This window comes from Xenopus laevis, chromosome 4L, assembly GCF_017654675.1.
Source record: "Xenopus laevis strain J_2021 chromosome 4L, Xenopus_laevis_v10.1, whole genome shotgun sequence".
Taxonomy (NCBI): domain Eukaryota; kingdom Metazoa; phylum Chordata; class Amphibia; order Anura; family Pipidae; genus Xenopus; species Xenopus laevis.
In genome coordinates, this window is record NC_054377.1 from 126211606 (window position 1) to 126228258 (window position 16653).

The following is a 16653-nucleotide window of genomic DNA, read 5'->3' on the forward strand; positions in this document are numbered from 1 at the left end:
AGCTGCTGTGGAGGAGGGAGTCGTGTCCCGCAGCGTTCGGGTGCGCTGTGAGGCGCGCGTCATAGAATGCAGAGCCTGCTCGTCTTCTGGTGTGTGCGGCCGCAGCACGGTCAGGAATTGCTCCTCGTGCGACCCCGGAGCCACCACAGGTTATTAGCAAATAGCAGGTGAGAGAAATTTAGCTAAATAATAGTGCTAATGTGGGCTCTAGGCGGGTAACCAAGATGGAGCTAAGGTTTAGGCGGCCATCTTCCTCGGCTTCCAGGCCACGCCCCTCCTTGTAAACAGTTTTTAACAACTTTATTTTATATATTGTGAAAAAACAAGATTTATTAAAAAAAAAAAAAATTCAGTAAATCTTGATTTTTTCACAAGTATTCCCTTTGAGTAAGGTACTTTATTTACCAGCACCCGGGCAAGTTGCTAAACAAGTCTAGGGTGTGCTCCTCCAAAATACGAGAGGTCTCTGCACTCAACCCATTATCAATATATTTAAGACAGACAATTTGTGAATACTGCTACTGAAAAATGCCTTACCCTTTAAACAAAACAGGGATTGTTTGTCCATATATTGCAATATATTTAAGCTGGCCAACTACGTCAAAGTCATCCCATATCTGGCCAGTCCTATGCTCAATTTTCATCTGATTCATTAAGAATTCTATTGCTTCATTATACATTTTACAAAGGGACGAAGTTTTACCTGCAACTTACTTGTTGCTTTCAAAGTAAAAATTGCCGTGAGTACTTTCACTGGACTACTATTGATGAATTTGGTTAGCACCCGGCTTTTAACTGCATGAATGGTGAGTGCCGATTCTCTCTCTCTCTCTTTCCCTTTCTCTGAAAAATGAAGGCAAAACAAATCCTACTTGTAAATAAAAGTTCCTTCAGCCTCTGCTCTGCTCCAATATCAGCAAACTCTATAATTTATGAACACTGGTTCGTCTCAAAGTGTTGTGTTACTAAAGAAAAGATCTCGGTCTCTAATCTGAAGAACCATCTTTGTGTTCTATGTTCTTTGTCTATCATAAAGTCACTCAGAATATACTTGGGTCGTATTTTTTTTTTTTGCATAATAATGCCGTGCCGTTTGAAGTAGATACTATTTTAATTTTACAGTAATGTTGAAATGGTCTTTCTTTGCCAATCTCTGCTTTGCTTTCCTAACTGCATGTACTACAGGTATGGGATCCATTATCTGGAATCTTGTTATCCAGAAAGTTCTGAATAACAGGCCATCTCCCATAAACTCCATTAAAATCAAATAATCCAAATTTCTAAAAATGGATTCTTTTTTCTCTGTCTTAATAAAACAGTAGCTTGTACTTTATCCAAACTAAGATATAATTAATCCTTATTGGAAGAAAAAAACTGCCTATTGGGTTTATTCCATGTTTAAATGTTTTTTTGTATACTTAAGGTGTGAAGAACCAAATTACTGAAAGATCTGTTATCCAGAAAACCTCAGGTTCCGAGCATTCTGAATAACAGGTTCCATACCTGTATTAACATTTGATTTCAGGAGACTACTGCAACATACTTCTTCCCATAATGCCTTGTACACTCCTTGGTCCTTCTTCATTGGTCGTACAAATTAAACTACTAAACTCAAGGATTTAATCTCCAATACCATTTATTAACATACAATGGGATGCTACTGTGGAGCATCTTATTTACTTTTAAAGGGATTCTGTCAGGATTTTTATTATGTTGTTTTTATTTCTAAAATACACTGTTTACACTGCAAATAATTCACTCTAATATATAAAATTTCCTTCCCGAACCAGCAAATGTATTTTTTTAGTTGTTAAAGTGGTGTGTAACTGCCATCTCAGGTTATTTTGCCTGGTCATGCGCTTTCAGAAAGAGCCAGCACTTTAGTATGTAACTGCTTTCTGACAGGCTGTTGTTTCTCTTACTCAATGTAACTTAAGGAGTCACAGTGTGACGTTGATTTTTACCATTGAATGTTGTTCTTAGATCTACCAGGGAGCTGTTATCTTGTGTTGGAGAGCTGCTATCTGGTTACCTTTCCAGTGTTTCATTGTTAAACTGCTGGGGAGAGGGGGGAAGGGAGGGGGTGATATCACACCCAACTTGCAGTATAGCAGTAAAGAGTGACTGAAGTTTATCAGAGCACAAGTCACATGACTGGGGGTATCTGAGAAACTGACAATATGTCTAGCTCCATGTCAGATTTCAAAATCGGTTTGCTCTTTTGAGAAACGGATTTCAGGGCAAAATTCTGCTGGAGCAGTACTAATAAATAATGCGTTTTGGGGAAAAAAAATTTTTTCCCATGACAGTATCCCCTTAATTATAGAGGTAATGTGGGAAATGGAGTGTTGGATGTAGGGGAGCCAACTACCCTGACATTATTTCAATGATTATTTCAATGAAACAGAGCAGAGCCAATCTCGCTAAGTACCCTGGGATGAATACCATCTGACCCCGGACTTTTGTTAATCTTGACATGTTCTAGTCTCTTTTGAATTTCCTCATGTGTGAACCATGCATCATTAGTTGTATTACTAGAATTGGGACTATTAAGAAGGAAACCATCATTAACTGACTCTGAAGATTTTCATTCATCCAGGTCATGGTATATCTAGTATAGGTAAATCTAAAAACAACTGGACTTGCTGACAGCTGTCCAGTTGTTTTTAGATTTACCTATACTAGATACATCATTAACTGGTTCCTCATTTGTGTAGACAGACGAAAAATATGAGTTCAGAATCTGTGCTTTTATTTTGTTTTCATCAACCAGCTGACCCCCCTCTGATACTAAATTTAAAAAATAATTTTGGATTCTTTTTACTGCTTGCTGCAATATCCATATCAATTTTAGCTTGCCTTATAGCTTATTTGCATGATTTATTGGCCTCCTTGTACCTTATAAATGATTCGGCTGTCCCAGCTAACTTGAAAGCCATAAAAGCACGTATTTTCTTACCCACCTCAACACCAACGCTTCTATTGAACCCAAAAAGTTTTGCTTTGCAACGACGTTCCTTGCTTACAAGTGGAATATACTGACAAGTATATTTATTAAGCAGCATTTTAAAGACTTCCCATTTTTGTTCTGCGTTTAACCCTGTGGAAAGCATTTCCCACTTAATATGTTGCAGAGATGCCCTTATACTGTCAAAGTTTGCACGTCTGAAATGTAATATTTTAGTTACTCCCTTATAGAATTGCTTCTGCATCAGAATCTCAAAGGAGACCATGTTATGATCACTATTCCCTAAATGCTCACTCACACAAATGCTAGAGTTCAGTATTATTATTTATTTCAAGGTCAAAAAGTGAGTTATTCCTAGTAGGTTCTTGAATGAGCTGGAATAAAAAGTTGTCATTCAGCATATTTACATATTTCAGTCAATGTCTGGATAATTGAAGTCACCCATAGCAACAACTTGACCCAGCTGTGAAGCCGCTTGTATCTGCAAGAGTAGCTGGGCTTCATACTCGACACTTATACGAGGTGGTTTATAGCATACACCAATGATAATTCTCTTTGTAACGTTTTGCCCAGACAAAATCTTTACCCAGAGGGATTCCACACCCTCACCAGTGCCAGCTACTGTTATTTCTTTAGCGCATGGCTTTAATTCAGGCATTACATACAAACACACAGATCCACCTTTTTTTTTTATCCCTCTGTCCCTCCTAAAAATGGTGTAGCCATTTAAAGTCACAGTCCAATCACATGTTTCATCCCACCAGGTCTCAGTGATACCAATTATATCATAATTTTTAGAGCATGCAATTAATTCCAAGTCTCACATTTTACCTGACAAACTGCGTGCATTTGCCAGCATACAGCGGAGGTTACTACTTTTACTTTTGAAGTTTGCATTACTTAGTGGAGAATTATATGTTAAATTAGTACTATTCTGTTTTCCTTGTAACAGAGGGACCTCCTTAGCTGGTAATCTGTATGCCCCCCTCACTCCTCCCCCATGACCCCTTACTAATCCCACTGCCCCATCTACCCTAGCTTCCCCATAATTCTTTATCTCACCTGCCCCCCCCTTGCCTAGTTTGAAGGACCAGTGACGACAACATTTTTTTTAAAAAAAATTTGTTACTATACAAAGAAAAAAACACGCCAAGACAAGGGAAACTTTAAAATAGCAAAGCCTTTATTAAGAAATAACTTACAGAAACTCCACTTCCTGTCCTCTTCAGAAAAGGCGACAGGGCGACCATCCATACTGCGGTGCTCGCTCCTCCAGCTCATGCTGCTCTCAGATGTGGCCACACTGACTGCGGATCCGGTTTTGTATTTGCCTCTTGAGAAATAATAGTAAAATAACAGTTAATTTTTCTGCTGGGTTTGTTCTCGCTGTCTAATGTCTACAGTGTTAAGGACGGAGCCGCAGGTAGTCGGGTCCCCCGGTGAGCAGTCTTAGAGGCGCTGACAGCATAAACCGCTTCAACTGTACTGCACTTTACTAGGATTAAGAAAAACACCCACTTCAAAGGGGTGGTCCACCTTTATGTTAATTTTTTAGGTATGTTATAGAATGGCTAATTCTAAGCAATTGTTTTTCACTATTTATTTTTTTATAGTTTTTGAATTATTTGCCTTCTTCTGACTTTCCAGCTTTCAAATGGGTGCCACTGACCCCCATCGAAAAACAAATACTCTGTAAGGCTACAAAATTATCACTATTGCTACATTTTATTATTCATCTTCCTACTCAGGCCCTCTCCTTTTCATATTCCAGTCTCTTATTTAAATCAATACATGGTTGCTATGGTAATTTGGACCCTAACAACCAGATTGCTGAAACTGCGATCTGGAGAGCCGCTGAATGAAAAATCTAAATAATGCAAAATCCACAAATAATAGTTTCAACTGGTCTCAGAATATCACTTCTACATCATACTAAAATATACAGGTATGGGATCCGTTATCTGGAAACCCATTATCCAGAAAGCTCCGAATTACAGAATATCCGTCTCCCATAGACTCCATTTTATCCAAATAATCCAAATTTTTAAAAATGATTTCCATTTTCTCTGTAATAATAAAACAGTAAATAAGAAATAATTAATCCTTATTGGAAGCAAACCCAGTCTAATGTTTACATGTATGAAAATCCAAATTACAGAATGATCTGTTATCTGTAAATTCTGGATAAAAGGTCCCATACCTATATAAGAGCCCACAAAACACATTATGGGGAGCTCCATCGACTTTTAATAACCACAAGAAAAATTACTGTGAAGATGGGAAAAGTACTGTGAGCTGAGTGTTCATTTGAATTTTCTCCTGTTCAGGGGTGTAGCTACAGAAGAAGCAGACCCCGCAGCTGCAGGGGGGGCTTAGGAGGTATAGGGGCCCCATGAGACCCTAATTCATATACAATTTCAATAAATGTTGAATAACAGATCAACCTCTAGGATTTTTAGGGGCCTGAAAAATAAATTGCTGTGGGGTCCAGATATATCTAGTTATGTCACTGCTCCTGTTGTAATGATTAATCACTGATCTGTCTGTCTGCCTCTGAATTGGGTTAGCGTGTTAAGTAATAAGAGTGGGTGTGCCTTGGACGGGGCCCTTCAGGTGCTGTAAGAGTCTGTGCACTTGGCTCTGTGTGGATTGCGTTGTCCCTTACAGTCCTCCCTCGCTGCCCCTCCTGTTGTGCTGGTAATGCTTATGTAAGACAGCCGGCTGAATTACTCTCTCTGCTTAGACTGGGGCCAACTCCTCCTGTAGTAACTCCTCTTTAGCAGCAGCATCTACTGAACCCATTTCAGCACTTCTACACTTGGATCCGTGCTCATGTAAAGCTCATGTAAAGCCTGGGGCAGGAGAGCAGCGTGAACCCATCCTAACCGGTAGCAGTTGGATCATAATAGGGAACAAGCTGTTATAGCCATGCGATTGCTGCATGAATCCACTCTCCCGACAGGTACAGTCACCATCATTTTGCTGTTTAGGAAAGAATATATACTATTTTGCCTGTGAAAAGGAAGGCGTTGATAATATGAACTTTTTTTTTTAACAAATATACAAACTGTTTTTTGAAAAGGTGCAAATGTGTGTTATCTGCTGTCTGTCTATGTGTTATGTAACAGCAGGTATTTCCCTGGGATTCACATGAAACACTGTACTGTTAAACATCTCCGCACAAACAGGCTGTTCCTTCCTCTCAGGCATGTGGTTCTTCAACTAAGGAGCAGATTTATTAAGGGTCAAATTGAAAATAGAAACTTTCGATTTTTATTTATGGTCAAAACTGTGTGGGAATTATCCACATTAACAAATTTCTTATTCGATTTTCGAGATAATTGTACTCTGGCTCTGCCGAATTACTGTTTAAATCAATGGGAGAGGTCCAGGGATCAATTTGGAGATGTTTGCAGCCTTCCTGATCTAGAGTTTTTTTTTCAGAGAAAAAACTCGAATCGAGTTTGATCAAATTCAAATCTTATTCGATACTATTTTTTTGGGTAGTTTAAATTCGTTCGAGTTTAAAAAATTTAGATTTTTTGAAATCCTATAAAACGTATTAATAATAAGTCGAATTTCAAATTCATTCGAATTTAAGGGAGTTTAAAAAAAAACTCATAAATTCAAAATTCGACCCTTGATAAATGTGCCTCTAAGTGTGAGCAGAGGTCCCTTTTGATAAAACAAACATTAGCTGTTCTCATACTCATTAAACTGTTGTGGTGATGCGTTCGCCGTGAATGTCATTTTAGTTCATGCGCAAAAATGTATTAAACCAAATAAGGAGTACAGTATTTTGCTTTAAATCTGCCAAGGCTTTGAGTTCCCACTAAATAGTCCAGACCCATGGTTTGGGAGCCACTATAGGTAGGCAGCTGTTGATGCTTCAGCTACTGCACAAATACAACTTGACAGGGTGATGGGAGTTGTAGTTCACCAACAGCTATAGAGCCACAGGATGTCCATTCTTGATACAGTGAATGAACATCCTTTGTGTTCTCCCTAAGTAGCATGTCATACTATTGTACTGTTCTTAAATAAAATGGATTGTGTAGGAGTCTCCTAAGTCCAGTTTGCTTTTAGGACTAGACTTATTGCCATTATGCTAGTGGAAATATAGAATAAGTTAAAAAGGCTAAGGATTGTAGGAATGGAGTTTTCCTACAAAGCACTTTTTGTGGCTCTGGAAAACTGCATTGAATAATTTGTGTTCTGGGTGCTTTATAAGACTGGCAAGACTGTGTATAGAATCCGTTTATCCTGTGAGGTATTTCTGGTTATTATATAATAGGGAAGTAACCTTTATGTAACTAGCAGCTGCAGGCGCTTATCCTGTCGAACTGTGCAGGATCTTGGATCAACAGAACATTTTTCAGTGTTTTCTAAGCACCTCTGTGCCCAAGTCTTTGCTTCTGTGCTAACCTCTCCTGTTAAAGGCAGATTAACTCAATTACGAATCACCATCATATAGACAGGTATGGGATCCCTTATTCTAAATAGTCTGGCCACACGAGCAGATTCGGGGAGATTAGTTGCAACAATCTCCCCGAACTGGCTTCCCCTTACCCTCCGCCGGCTAAAATGAAAATTGCCTGCGACAATGCACACGCGGCGCTAGAGGTTTCCTCGTGAGGCGACTAATCTCCCCGAATCTGCTCGTGTGGCCAGACCCTTAGGCATGACAGAGTAGAGTGTTTTTGATATTCAAAGTGCTACACTAAATTCTATTTTTACAAGCTACTTTTAGAACTATGTCCCCTTGCATTCCCTCGGCCTTGGAGTTTGAGTGTATGTCTTTGTTTTTGCAGAGACATCCCAGAATGCAGCATTGGGTGCAGACAGCTCTGAGCAAGGAGAGGAAGGATGGAAGCGCTCAACTACCTCAGGACAGAGTGGACAAGAATCTACAGATGAGGCAAATAAAAAGCGCTCACAGAAACCTGCAAACCTGAGAAGAAACATTCGGTGAGACTCCACATAGGGTCTTTTGGAATTTGCTCAAGACTTCGTTAAGGTTGCTTGGTCATGTTCTAGTTGGAACGCATTTCTGCTGGTTTAGACACCCATAAGGGGAATGAAAGGAATATAATTGGAATAACAGTGCACAGATAACCCCCTACATAATAATCGCCTCTTCTTAGGGGCAACTTTCCCCCTGAACTGCCTTTCCCTACCTTCCCGCCAGCTATAATGAAAAATCGCCAGCGGTATGGCACTCGCTGTGCTTCATTTTCCGAAGTCGACTGAACTTCAGGTAATTTCGGAAAACAAAGCGCCGCGAGTGCCATCCGGTTGGTGATTTTTCATTATAGCCGGTGGGAAGATAGGGGAAGCCAGTTCTGGGAGATTGTCTCTCCCAACTAATCTCCCCAAATCTGCCCGTGTGTCATTACCCTTACAGAGGAAAAGGAATCATTTTTTTAAAATTTGGATTATTTGATTAGATTGAGTCTATGGCTACCTTTCCGTAATTCGGAACTTTGTGGATAATGGGTTTCCGGATAACGGATCCCTCACCAAGCAACAAGCATGTTTTTGAATTCCTGTTTATCTCCACTAATAGCAAAAACTATAGATTGGTTGTGGCTGCCAAACAGGGCTGTGTAACCCTCATTTTCTCACGCTGTATGCCTTACTTATTAATTCATAAGTCCCTTAATTGGTCTAATCTTATTCTAAAGCCCTGTGAAATTTGTTGGCACCTTATACCTAAATATTTGCATAGTAGGCCACAATGTACTGCATAATCATCTTTTTTTGCAATCTAATCCCTGAACACTGGAATAAATAAATTTTGTCTTATTATGGAACCTCTTGAGAGAGCGAATTTAACTCCTGTTAAATTTTTAAATTTCCTACAGAAAACTCCTGCGGGAAGATCAGTTAGAATCTGTGACCAAGACAGCTCAGCAGGAGGAGTTGGAAAGACTTAAACGACTGGAACAACAGCGGAAGGATTACCCAGTGCCGCTAACTTTGCCCACTGTATCATTAGACTTCCTGCAGGGTAGGCATTTTGTTTGCCATAGCGTGCATGCTAGTCTGAGTGTGTTAACCTAAAAAAAGGGTAAAATCTGAAATTAAAGTCACATTCTACTTTCTTTTTGTATGAGTGAGGTCAAAACAAATCTCCAGTCCACTGAGAAGGCCTCTGTCTAATCTTAAAGCCTAACAAAGGGAGGGGTTTGTATATACATAGAGCTTCTCAGTGAACTGCTAATTTGTTTTGATTGAAACTTAAATCACATTTTATTTGGTGTTTATAATAGCAAAAATTCAGATTTTCCCAAACCTTCTTTATGTTTATTGTTTCATCATAGTACAAAATATTTGCCAAGTTTTCTGTAGCAGCCATACACCTATCTAGAAGTAGAGGGTACCTGGAAGATGAGCAACATATGGCAGAGTGGTGCTTAGTACAGAGTACCTCAGACTAGTACCTTTTCATGAAGAAGGGTGCACCGAATCTGAACCCTTAAGATCACTTGGTTTCAGACTGCGTGACTACAGAAATCGACGACTTTTGAAGCACACTTCACAATTAATTTCTTTCTCCTGGAATTTAGCAAGTTTTACATATATGCAGGTTAGGATTCACTTTGGGATTCTGCCAAATCCTTGGTATTCAGCCAAAAAAAGTGGTTTCTGTGTATTCCTAGTAGGAGGTAAGTTACTAGGCTTTCTTGGGACTGACCAACAACTTAACCCCCAGTAGAATAATGCTAAAAAAATTAAGCCCTCAGACTCTATAGGTCTGTGTTTTGTTTAAATTCCCTTCAAACCATCTGTCTTTTGTAAGTATGCAAAAGAAAGTTTCCTGCAGAAACCATGTAGTACTCCTCATATAGAAAGACCAAATATAGTGTGTTACTGTAGTGGAATTCGATTTTTATAAGCTGTTCTTAGTTGCTGCTCACATAACCAAACTTTCTTAGGGGCACTTAACAAGTTCCACTACCTACCAGGAGTTTCCTCTTGTGTAGCTGTTCATGCATCACTCTTTAATTTGCTACTTGATTTGTAGTAACTTGACCTTAAAGAGAGACTGATAGTGACTGCAACTATAAATACACACTTGTTGAGACTGAGCCCTTGTGGAATTTTCATGGGCATGTTGATTTGAGCATGGGAGGCTGTGTCTTTAATCATAACATTATTATTCTTGTTCTGCAGAGGAGATTGAGCTGAGAGCAGCAGATGTGTCACAGCTGGTGAAAAGCCAGGAAATTATCTGTCTTGACAGCAGCAGTGGTGACAGTGAGGATGAGGGGAAGGTCAGAGCTCATGGCATTACAGATGGTAAGGAGGAACATTCTGATTGCATTGAATGGGATAGGATATGATAAGGAATTGATTAGCTGGGAATAAGTACTGTTACAAGGCATAATTTAGTTGAAATATATTCTGATACTTTGTGGATAGTTTGCTCAACACTGTGTACTTGTACCCCTTCCCAAATTGAATAAAATTTTAAAATCAGCATGGGGACACTTTTTTTATTCGGCTTTGCTAATTTCAAACTGCATTTACTTTAAACACAATTAGTACAGCCTTTTCTGGCTATAAAAAAATGAATCTTCATATGATCTGGTAACCTTGTATTAAAGGGTATGTTAACCGTGTTAAAGTTTCTGTTATCCAGCTCATTGCAGCATATTAAATGTTTATTAGTGGTGTATTTATTGACCTAGTCTTGCTGCACAGCAATTTCATGTAGCTTCATACTGCATAGAAGTAGCCCAGCCTACAGCATAAATCTTAAAATAAGAGTTGGCAACTAAAATCGATATTGAAAAATCTGGACAGTATATATAACTGACACCCTTGAACATTTTCATTTAATTGATGTCTTACAGAAATCATTGAACTGAGCTCTGGTGAAGAGGACAATCTACAAATTTCAGATAATGCAGATTCCACCAATGATATTGATGAAGACATTAGCACTGAAAACAGTGGCTCCCATGTCAATGATGCCTTGAATCAAGCTGATGCTTTGGGCCTTGTCCTAGTAAACATTAACCACCCACCTAACGAGAAAGACATTTTTCTGGCACCACAGCTCGCAAGAGCTGTCAAACCTCACCAGGTATATGCATGGTGGTGGCCTGAATTTATAGAAGTTTTTTGTGATGTGTTGATCCTGTTTAAGGTTCCACTTCAGATTTTTCTTCATTGTACTGTACATGCTGACAAATTTTGCTTTTACTTTTAACTTCTCACTGTGTTTTTGTGCTATGACCTCTGAATATATTCCCACAGTATCCCCTGTACTTGATCACTTGTCTTCCCTTTGCCTTTCCATCTTCTCTGTCTTTATTTATGATCTTATTTTTACTTCTTTTTTCTACTACTTTTTTTATTTCTACTACTTTTTTAGATTGGTGGTATTCGCTTCCTGTATGACAATCTTGTCGAGTCTTTGGAAAGGTTTTCAAGCAGCAGTGGATTTGGCTGTATCTTGGCCCACAGTATGGGTTTGGGAAAGACTTTACAGGTTATCTCCTTCCTGGATGTGCTCTTCCAACATACCTCAGCAAAGACTGTGCTTGCAATTGTACCGGTGAGATTTTTCTGTTCTTATCTCTTATACAGTTCACTTTTAAATTAATTTATAGTGTGTTGTAGATTGTGATATTCTGAGACATTTTGATATTGTTCTTCATTTTAAATTTTACTGGTGATTTATTATTGTTCATGAGCTATCCATATTGAACTTCAGCAGCTGTCTGGTTGCTATGATCCAATTTACCCTAATAGTTCTTTTTCTTCCAGGTCAACACATTGCAAAACTGGCTTGCTGAATTCAACATGTGGCTACCTCCACCGGAATCTTTGCCAAAGGATCATAACCACGAACTTCTCCAGCCACGTGCATTCAAGGTCCACACTATGAACGACGAGCACAAGTGGGTGTGGTTAGTCGAAAATACTGGGCTTATGCATGTATACAATTTCAAGTCAGTACTCTGTAGTTGCACAGAACCAGTTATGAACTGATAGTGAAGAGCACAAGCTTTTACAAAGGCTGCCATGTTCACTCTTAGTAAAGACATTCTTTATCTTCATATTTGCTATCATCTCTATAGACCTTTGACTAGCATGCTATATTTGATTGCTGTGGTTTTATCAACTTGAGCTTTCTTCTAAGTTTCTTTCATTTCAACCCTTTTAGAACAACCACAGCACGAGCCAAAGTAGTAAATGACTGGGTGACAGACGGAGGAGTCTTGTTAATGGGCTATGAAATGTACAGGCTTCTTTCTATGAAAAAATCCTTTACTGCTGGTAGAAAAAAAAAGAGCAAAAAGGCTGCGGGACCTGTAATTATTGATTTGGATGAAGAGGATCGTCAGCAAGAAATTCTAAAAGGTATAACCTGGAATAGCTAAGATGGGCAGAACGATGGCACAATTGCTATCATTGATGCTTTGCAGTGCTGGGGTACTAGATTCCTTTAAAGTCTTGGCACTATCTGCAAACATTTTTCTATGTTCTGAGTACATATGCTCTATATAAACAAAACATAATAATGTTTTATTATGCTATTTTATACTGCTTCCTAGCATACTGGCCATAAGCTTCTTTGTCAGATGTTTCTCTTATCACTTTTTCACTTTTTGTTTAAAGGGAAACTGTCATGGGAAAAAAAATTTTTTCAAAATGAATCAGTTAAGAGTGCTGCTCCAACAGAATTCTGCACTGAAATCCATTTCTCAAAAGAATAAACAGATTTTTTAATATTCAATTTTGAAATCTGACATGGGGCTAGACATTTTGTCAATTTCCCAGCTGCCCCCAGTCATGTGACTTGTGCCTGCACTTTAGGAGAGAAATGCTTTCTGGCAGGCTGCTGTTTTTCCTTCTCAATGTAACTGAATGTGTCTCAGTGAGACATGGGTTTTTACTATTGAGTGCTGTTCTTAGATCTACCAGGCAGCTGTTATCTTGTGTTAGGGAGCTGTTATCTGGTTACCTTCCCATTGTTCTTTTGTTTGGCTGCTGGGGGGAAAAGGGGAGGGGGTGATATCACTCTAACTTGCAGTACAGCAGTAAAGAGTGATTGAAGTTTATCAGAGCCACAAGTCACATGACTGGGGGCAGCTGGGAAATTGACAATATGTCTAGCCCCATGTCAGATTTCAAAATTGAATATAAAAAAATCTGTTTGCTCTTTTGAGAAATGTATTTCAGTGCAGAATTCTGCTGGAGCAGCACTATTAACTGATTCATTTTGAAAAAAATTTTTTTCCCATGACAGTATCCCTTTAACTTTCATAGTTCTTCCATTTTTTTTTTAATATTTTAAACTGTTGTTTGTCTCCTTTTTCCCCTACCACAGGGATAGAAAAGGCTTTGGCAAGGCCTGGCCCAGATGTAGTTATCTGTGATGAAGGTCATCGTATAAAAAATTGTCATGCCAGTACATCTCAGGCCCTGAAGAACATCCGATCACGAAGGAGGGTGGTATTAACAGGCTACCCCTTACAGAACAACCTAATTGAGTATTGGTGCATGGTGGACTTTGTGCGACCTGATTTTCTTGGTACAAGGCAAGAGTTTAGCAACATGTTTGAAAGGCCAATCCTAAATGGACAGTGTGTGGATAGCACACCTCAGGACAAGAGACTCATGCGATACCGGAGCCACGTCTTGCACAGTTTGCTGGAAGGATTTGTTCAGAGGTTAGATCTCTTCTCCTAACAATGGTTCATTTATGTTTTTGTATGTAGGAAGTGCTTCCATGCTAATAGGATGTCAGATTGGGTCCCCTAGAGAGCAATACACAAAGGGGCATATTTATTATGCTGTGTAAAAAAAACAGCAGGATAATACACCACAAATAGCCAGGCTTCGCTGTATAAAAAAATGTTTTTAGTGATTTCTGCCGAAAGCAATGTGAAATAACAGAGCAAATCTGGCATTCACATGGCGTAAAATTACACACACTTGATAAATTCGCCATTTATTGTACACCATTTTTTTTTTGTTTTACACAGAATAATAAATATGCCCATCAGTACTAGCACCTACACCTTGTGTATCTTGTATGATGGACAAGTAAGGGGTATGCATATGAATAACCACAGGCAATCTATGTACATGCCATTTTAAGGAAGATCAGACGCTGGCATTTTCTCAAAGTCAGCTTGGGGGACACAGGGACAATGGGTATAGCTAGTACCATTAGGAGGCAGGACACAACTACAAAAAAGACAACTGGCTCCTCCCCCACTGGCTATACCCCCAGCAGGCTGGAGAAGAGCTCAGTTTTAGTTGTGTCCTCAGGAGGTTAGGACAGAAGAATTTTTTATTTTATACTTATTGTCTTTTAGTCAGCCTTGCTGACACCAGGGGGTTGCTTGAACCTTTACACTGTGTAAAGTACCTCATTGGCACCTTCCAACGTGGGATCTGTCTCTGGGGTCACAGGTGTTTTACACAGACCACTCAGCCAATTCCTCTCCTCCCTTTACAGGAGGAGACCAGGCTGGCCGGCAGACAGAACTGGGAGAGCGGTCTACAGGACAGGTAAGTCCCAGTGGGCTCCCTCTCCCCCTTCCCTTCTCCCTCCCCTAACTATGGAGGGCAGATTGGATTCCCTTCACCCCCTAACAAACTCATTGGAGAGGTAAGGGGAGGGTTTTTTTTCCCACGCTGTGTTTCCCCTAAATCTCTGGGGGCAGCCACAGCGAGCAGGGAGTCATTCCCTGATATCAGCGCAGGGGCCTCCTACACACGCGGTTCCAGTCGCGGCTCCTTCACACAGGGGACTCGCCAGCCGCAGAGAGCTCTCTCTCTCTCTGCCGCTCAGACGCGGTTGGATGCGCTCCGTAGGCGCAGTTTCCGGACGCCATTTTGGTATTGCGGAAGTATATTCCCGCGGTCCCCGGCCTCTCGCGTGATCTTGAGCGCGCCCTTCACACTCGCGGCCGCCATTTTGGATCGCGCACACGGGACTAGCCACGCACAGACGCTGCTCCCAGACTACCATTCTCTGGCAGCAGAGACACAAGGCACCACTGCAGAATTGACAACTCGATTCTCTCCTACTGCTCAGCTAAGTGTCAGGCTATATTCTACTGGGTTATTCTCCCAGGTATTCCATATATTTTTCCAATATGTCTGATGGACCCAGTGCCAACCTCTTCTCTAGGGGGGCAACCACAGCCCTGGTCACTTTTCTGTCTTGTGCCAAATGCCGCAAACATTTGCCCACAGGGCACAAATCAGCCCTATGCAACCAGTGCTCTCCACAGCAGGTTTCTGAACCCTCACCACCTTCTCCACCTCTGGTGAATCAGGCTGCCCAGGGGGATCCCTTAGCATCCAGTCCTGATGCCTCCCCACGCCGAGTACAGGCAGCACCTGAGTGGGCGGCCCAATTGGCCACAGGCATTCCAAAGCTAGCACAGTCTCTAGACAAATTGCTTTCTCGCCTTGACAGTCATAAACCTAGACCTTTCAAACGCAGGGCCCCCTCCCCGTCAGAAGACGATAGCGATTCTCCACCGAGGATTTTTTCACCTCCTGATTCTGGGGATGAACAGGATCATTCAGACGGGGAATGTTTTTCTGATTCGGACCACGATGATCCTAAAATCTCTTCTGACACCGTGGACTCCCTTATCTCCTCGGTACTAGAAACCCTCCACCTCCAGGAACCGGAGGTCCGTGCGGAGTCTTCCAAGTCTCTCTTCAAGCGACGCAACAAGACTTCACCGATGTTTCCTTCCCACAACCAGCTTGAACAAATTATTCAACAAGAGTGGGACACACCCGAGAGACGTTTTCAAACAAACCGTCGTTTCCTGAAGTTGTATCCTTTTCCACCTGAACTTACTGAAAAATGGGCTGCTCCTCCATCCGTGGACGCCCCAGTATCCCGCCTCTCTAAGAACACGGCCTTACCAGTCCCTGACGCGTCCTCCTTCAAGGACTCTATGGACAAAAAGTTAGAGAGTTTACTACGCTCATCATTCGCAGCTTCCGGATCCTCGCTGAGGCCGGTCCTAGCGACGGCATGGGTTAGCCGAGCTGTTCAATCCTGGTCTGACACTCTTATCACCGCCATTTCAGACGGAGCACCACGTCACGAACTCTCACAGCTGGCATCTCAAATCAAAGAAGCCAATGACTACATGTGTGAAGCCTCGCTTGACGCCACTCAAGCTATCAGCAGAGCCTCCGCTCTCTCGGTGGCAGCCCGCAGATCCTTATGGATGAAACTATGGTCAGCGGACCTATCCTCTAAGAAGTCCCTGACCTCCATCCCGTTCAAAGGGAAGCTCCTCTTCGGACCTGATCTTGACAAGATCATTAGTCAAGCTACCGGGGGCAAAAGCACTCTTCTCCCCCAACCCAAGGCACGTCCCTCCTTTCGGAAGAACAGGTTTTTTCGTGGCTCTCAGACCAAGAGCGCGAGATCCTCTCCTCCAAGACAGTCCTTTGCAAACAAGGGGCGTTTCGCCAACAAACATCGAACTCCCTGGCAGAACCGAAAGCACTCCTCCAAGCCCACCGACAAGACTACTTCGGCATGACGCCGTACTCCCCGTCCCGAACTTTATAGGGGGAGATTGTCCCACTTTGCAAACACGTGGGTATCTCTTGTTCAGGACACCTGGATTCACGAGGTGGTTACTCGAGGCTACCATCTAGAGTTTTCATCTATCCCACCT

The 16653-nt window shown here is 41.2% G+C and overlaps 1 protein-coding gene across 3 annotated transcripts in view; it reads left to right on the top strand.

Moving 5' to 3' along the window:
- rad54l2.L (RAD54 like 2 L homeolog) overlaps positions 1-16653 on the top strand; it is a 46940-nt gene that overhangs the window by 12529 nt on the left and 17758 nt on the right. For 2 of the 3 annotated variants that reach the window (XM_018258971.2, XM_018258970.2), the window contains 8 exons: positions 7780-7936; positions 8833-8978; positions 10145-10270; positions 10828-11060; positions 11352-11534; positions 11747-11880; positions 12147-12343; positions 13314-13656. In XM_018258971.2, coding sequence (XP_018114460.1) covers positions 7780-7936; positions 8833-8978; positions 10145-10270; positions 10828-11060; positions 11352-11534; positions 11747-11880; positions 12147-12343; positions 13314-13656 — 1519 coding nt within the window. Of the gene's footprint in view, positions 1-5481; positions 5931-7779; positions 7937-8832; positions 8979-10144; positions 10271-10827; positions 11061-11351; positions 11535-11746; positions 11881-12146; positions 12344-13313; positions 13657-16653 lie in introns of those variants that run through there. The other variant, XM_041590775.1, reaches the window with a different exon arrangement.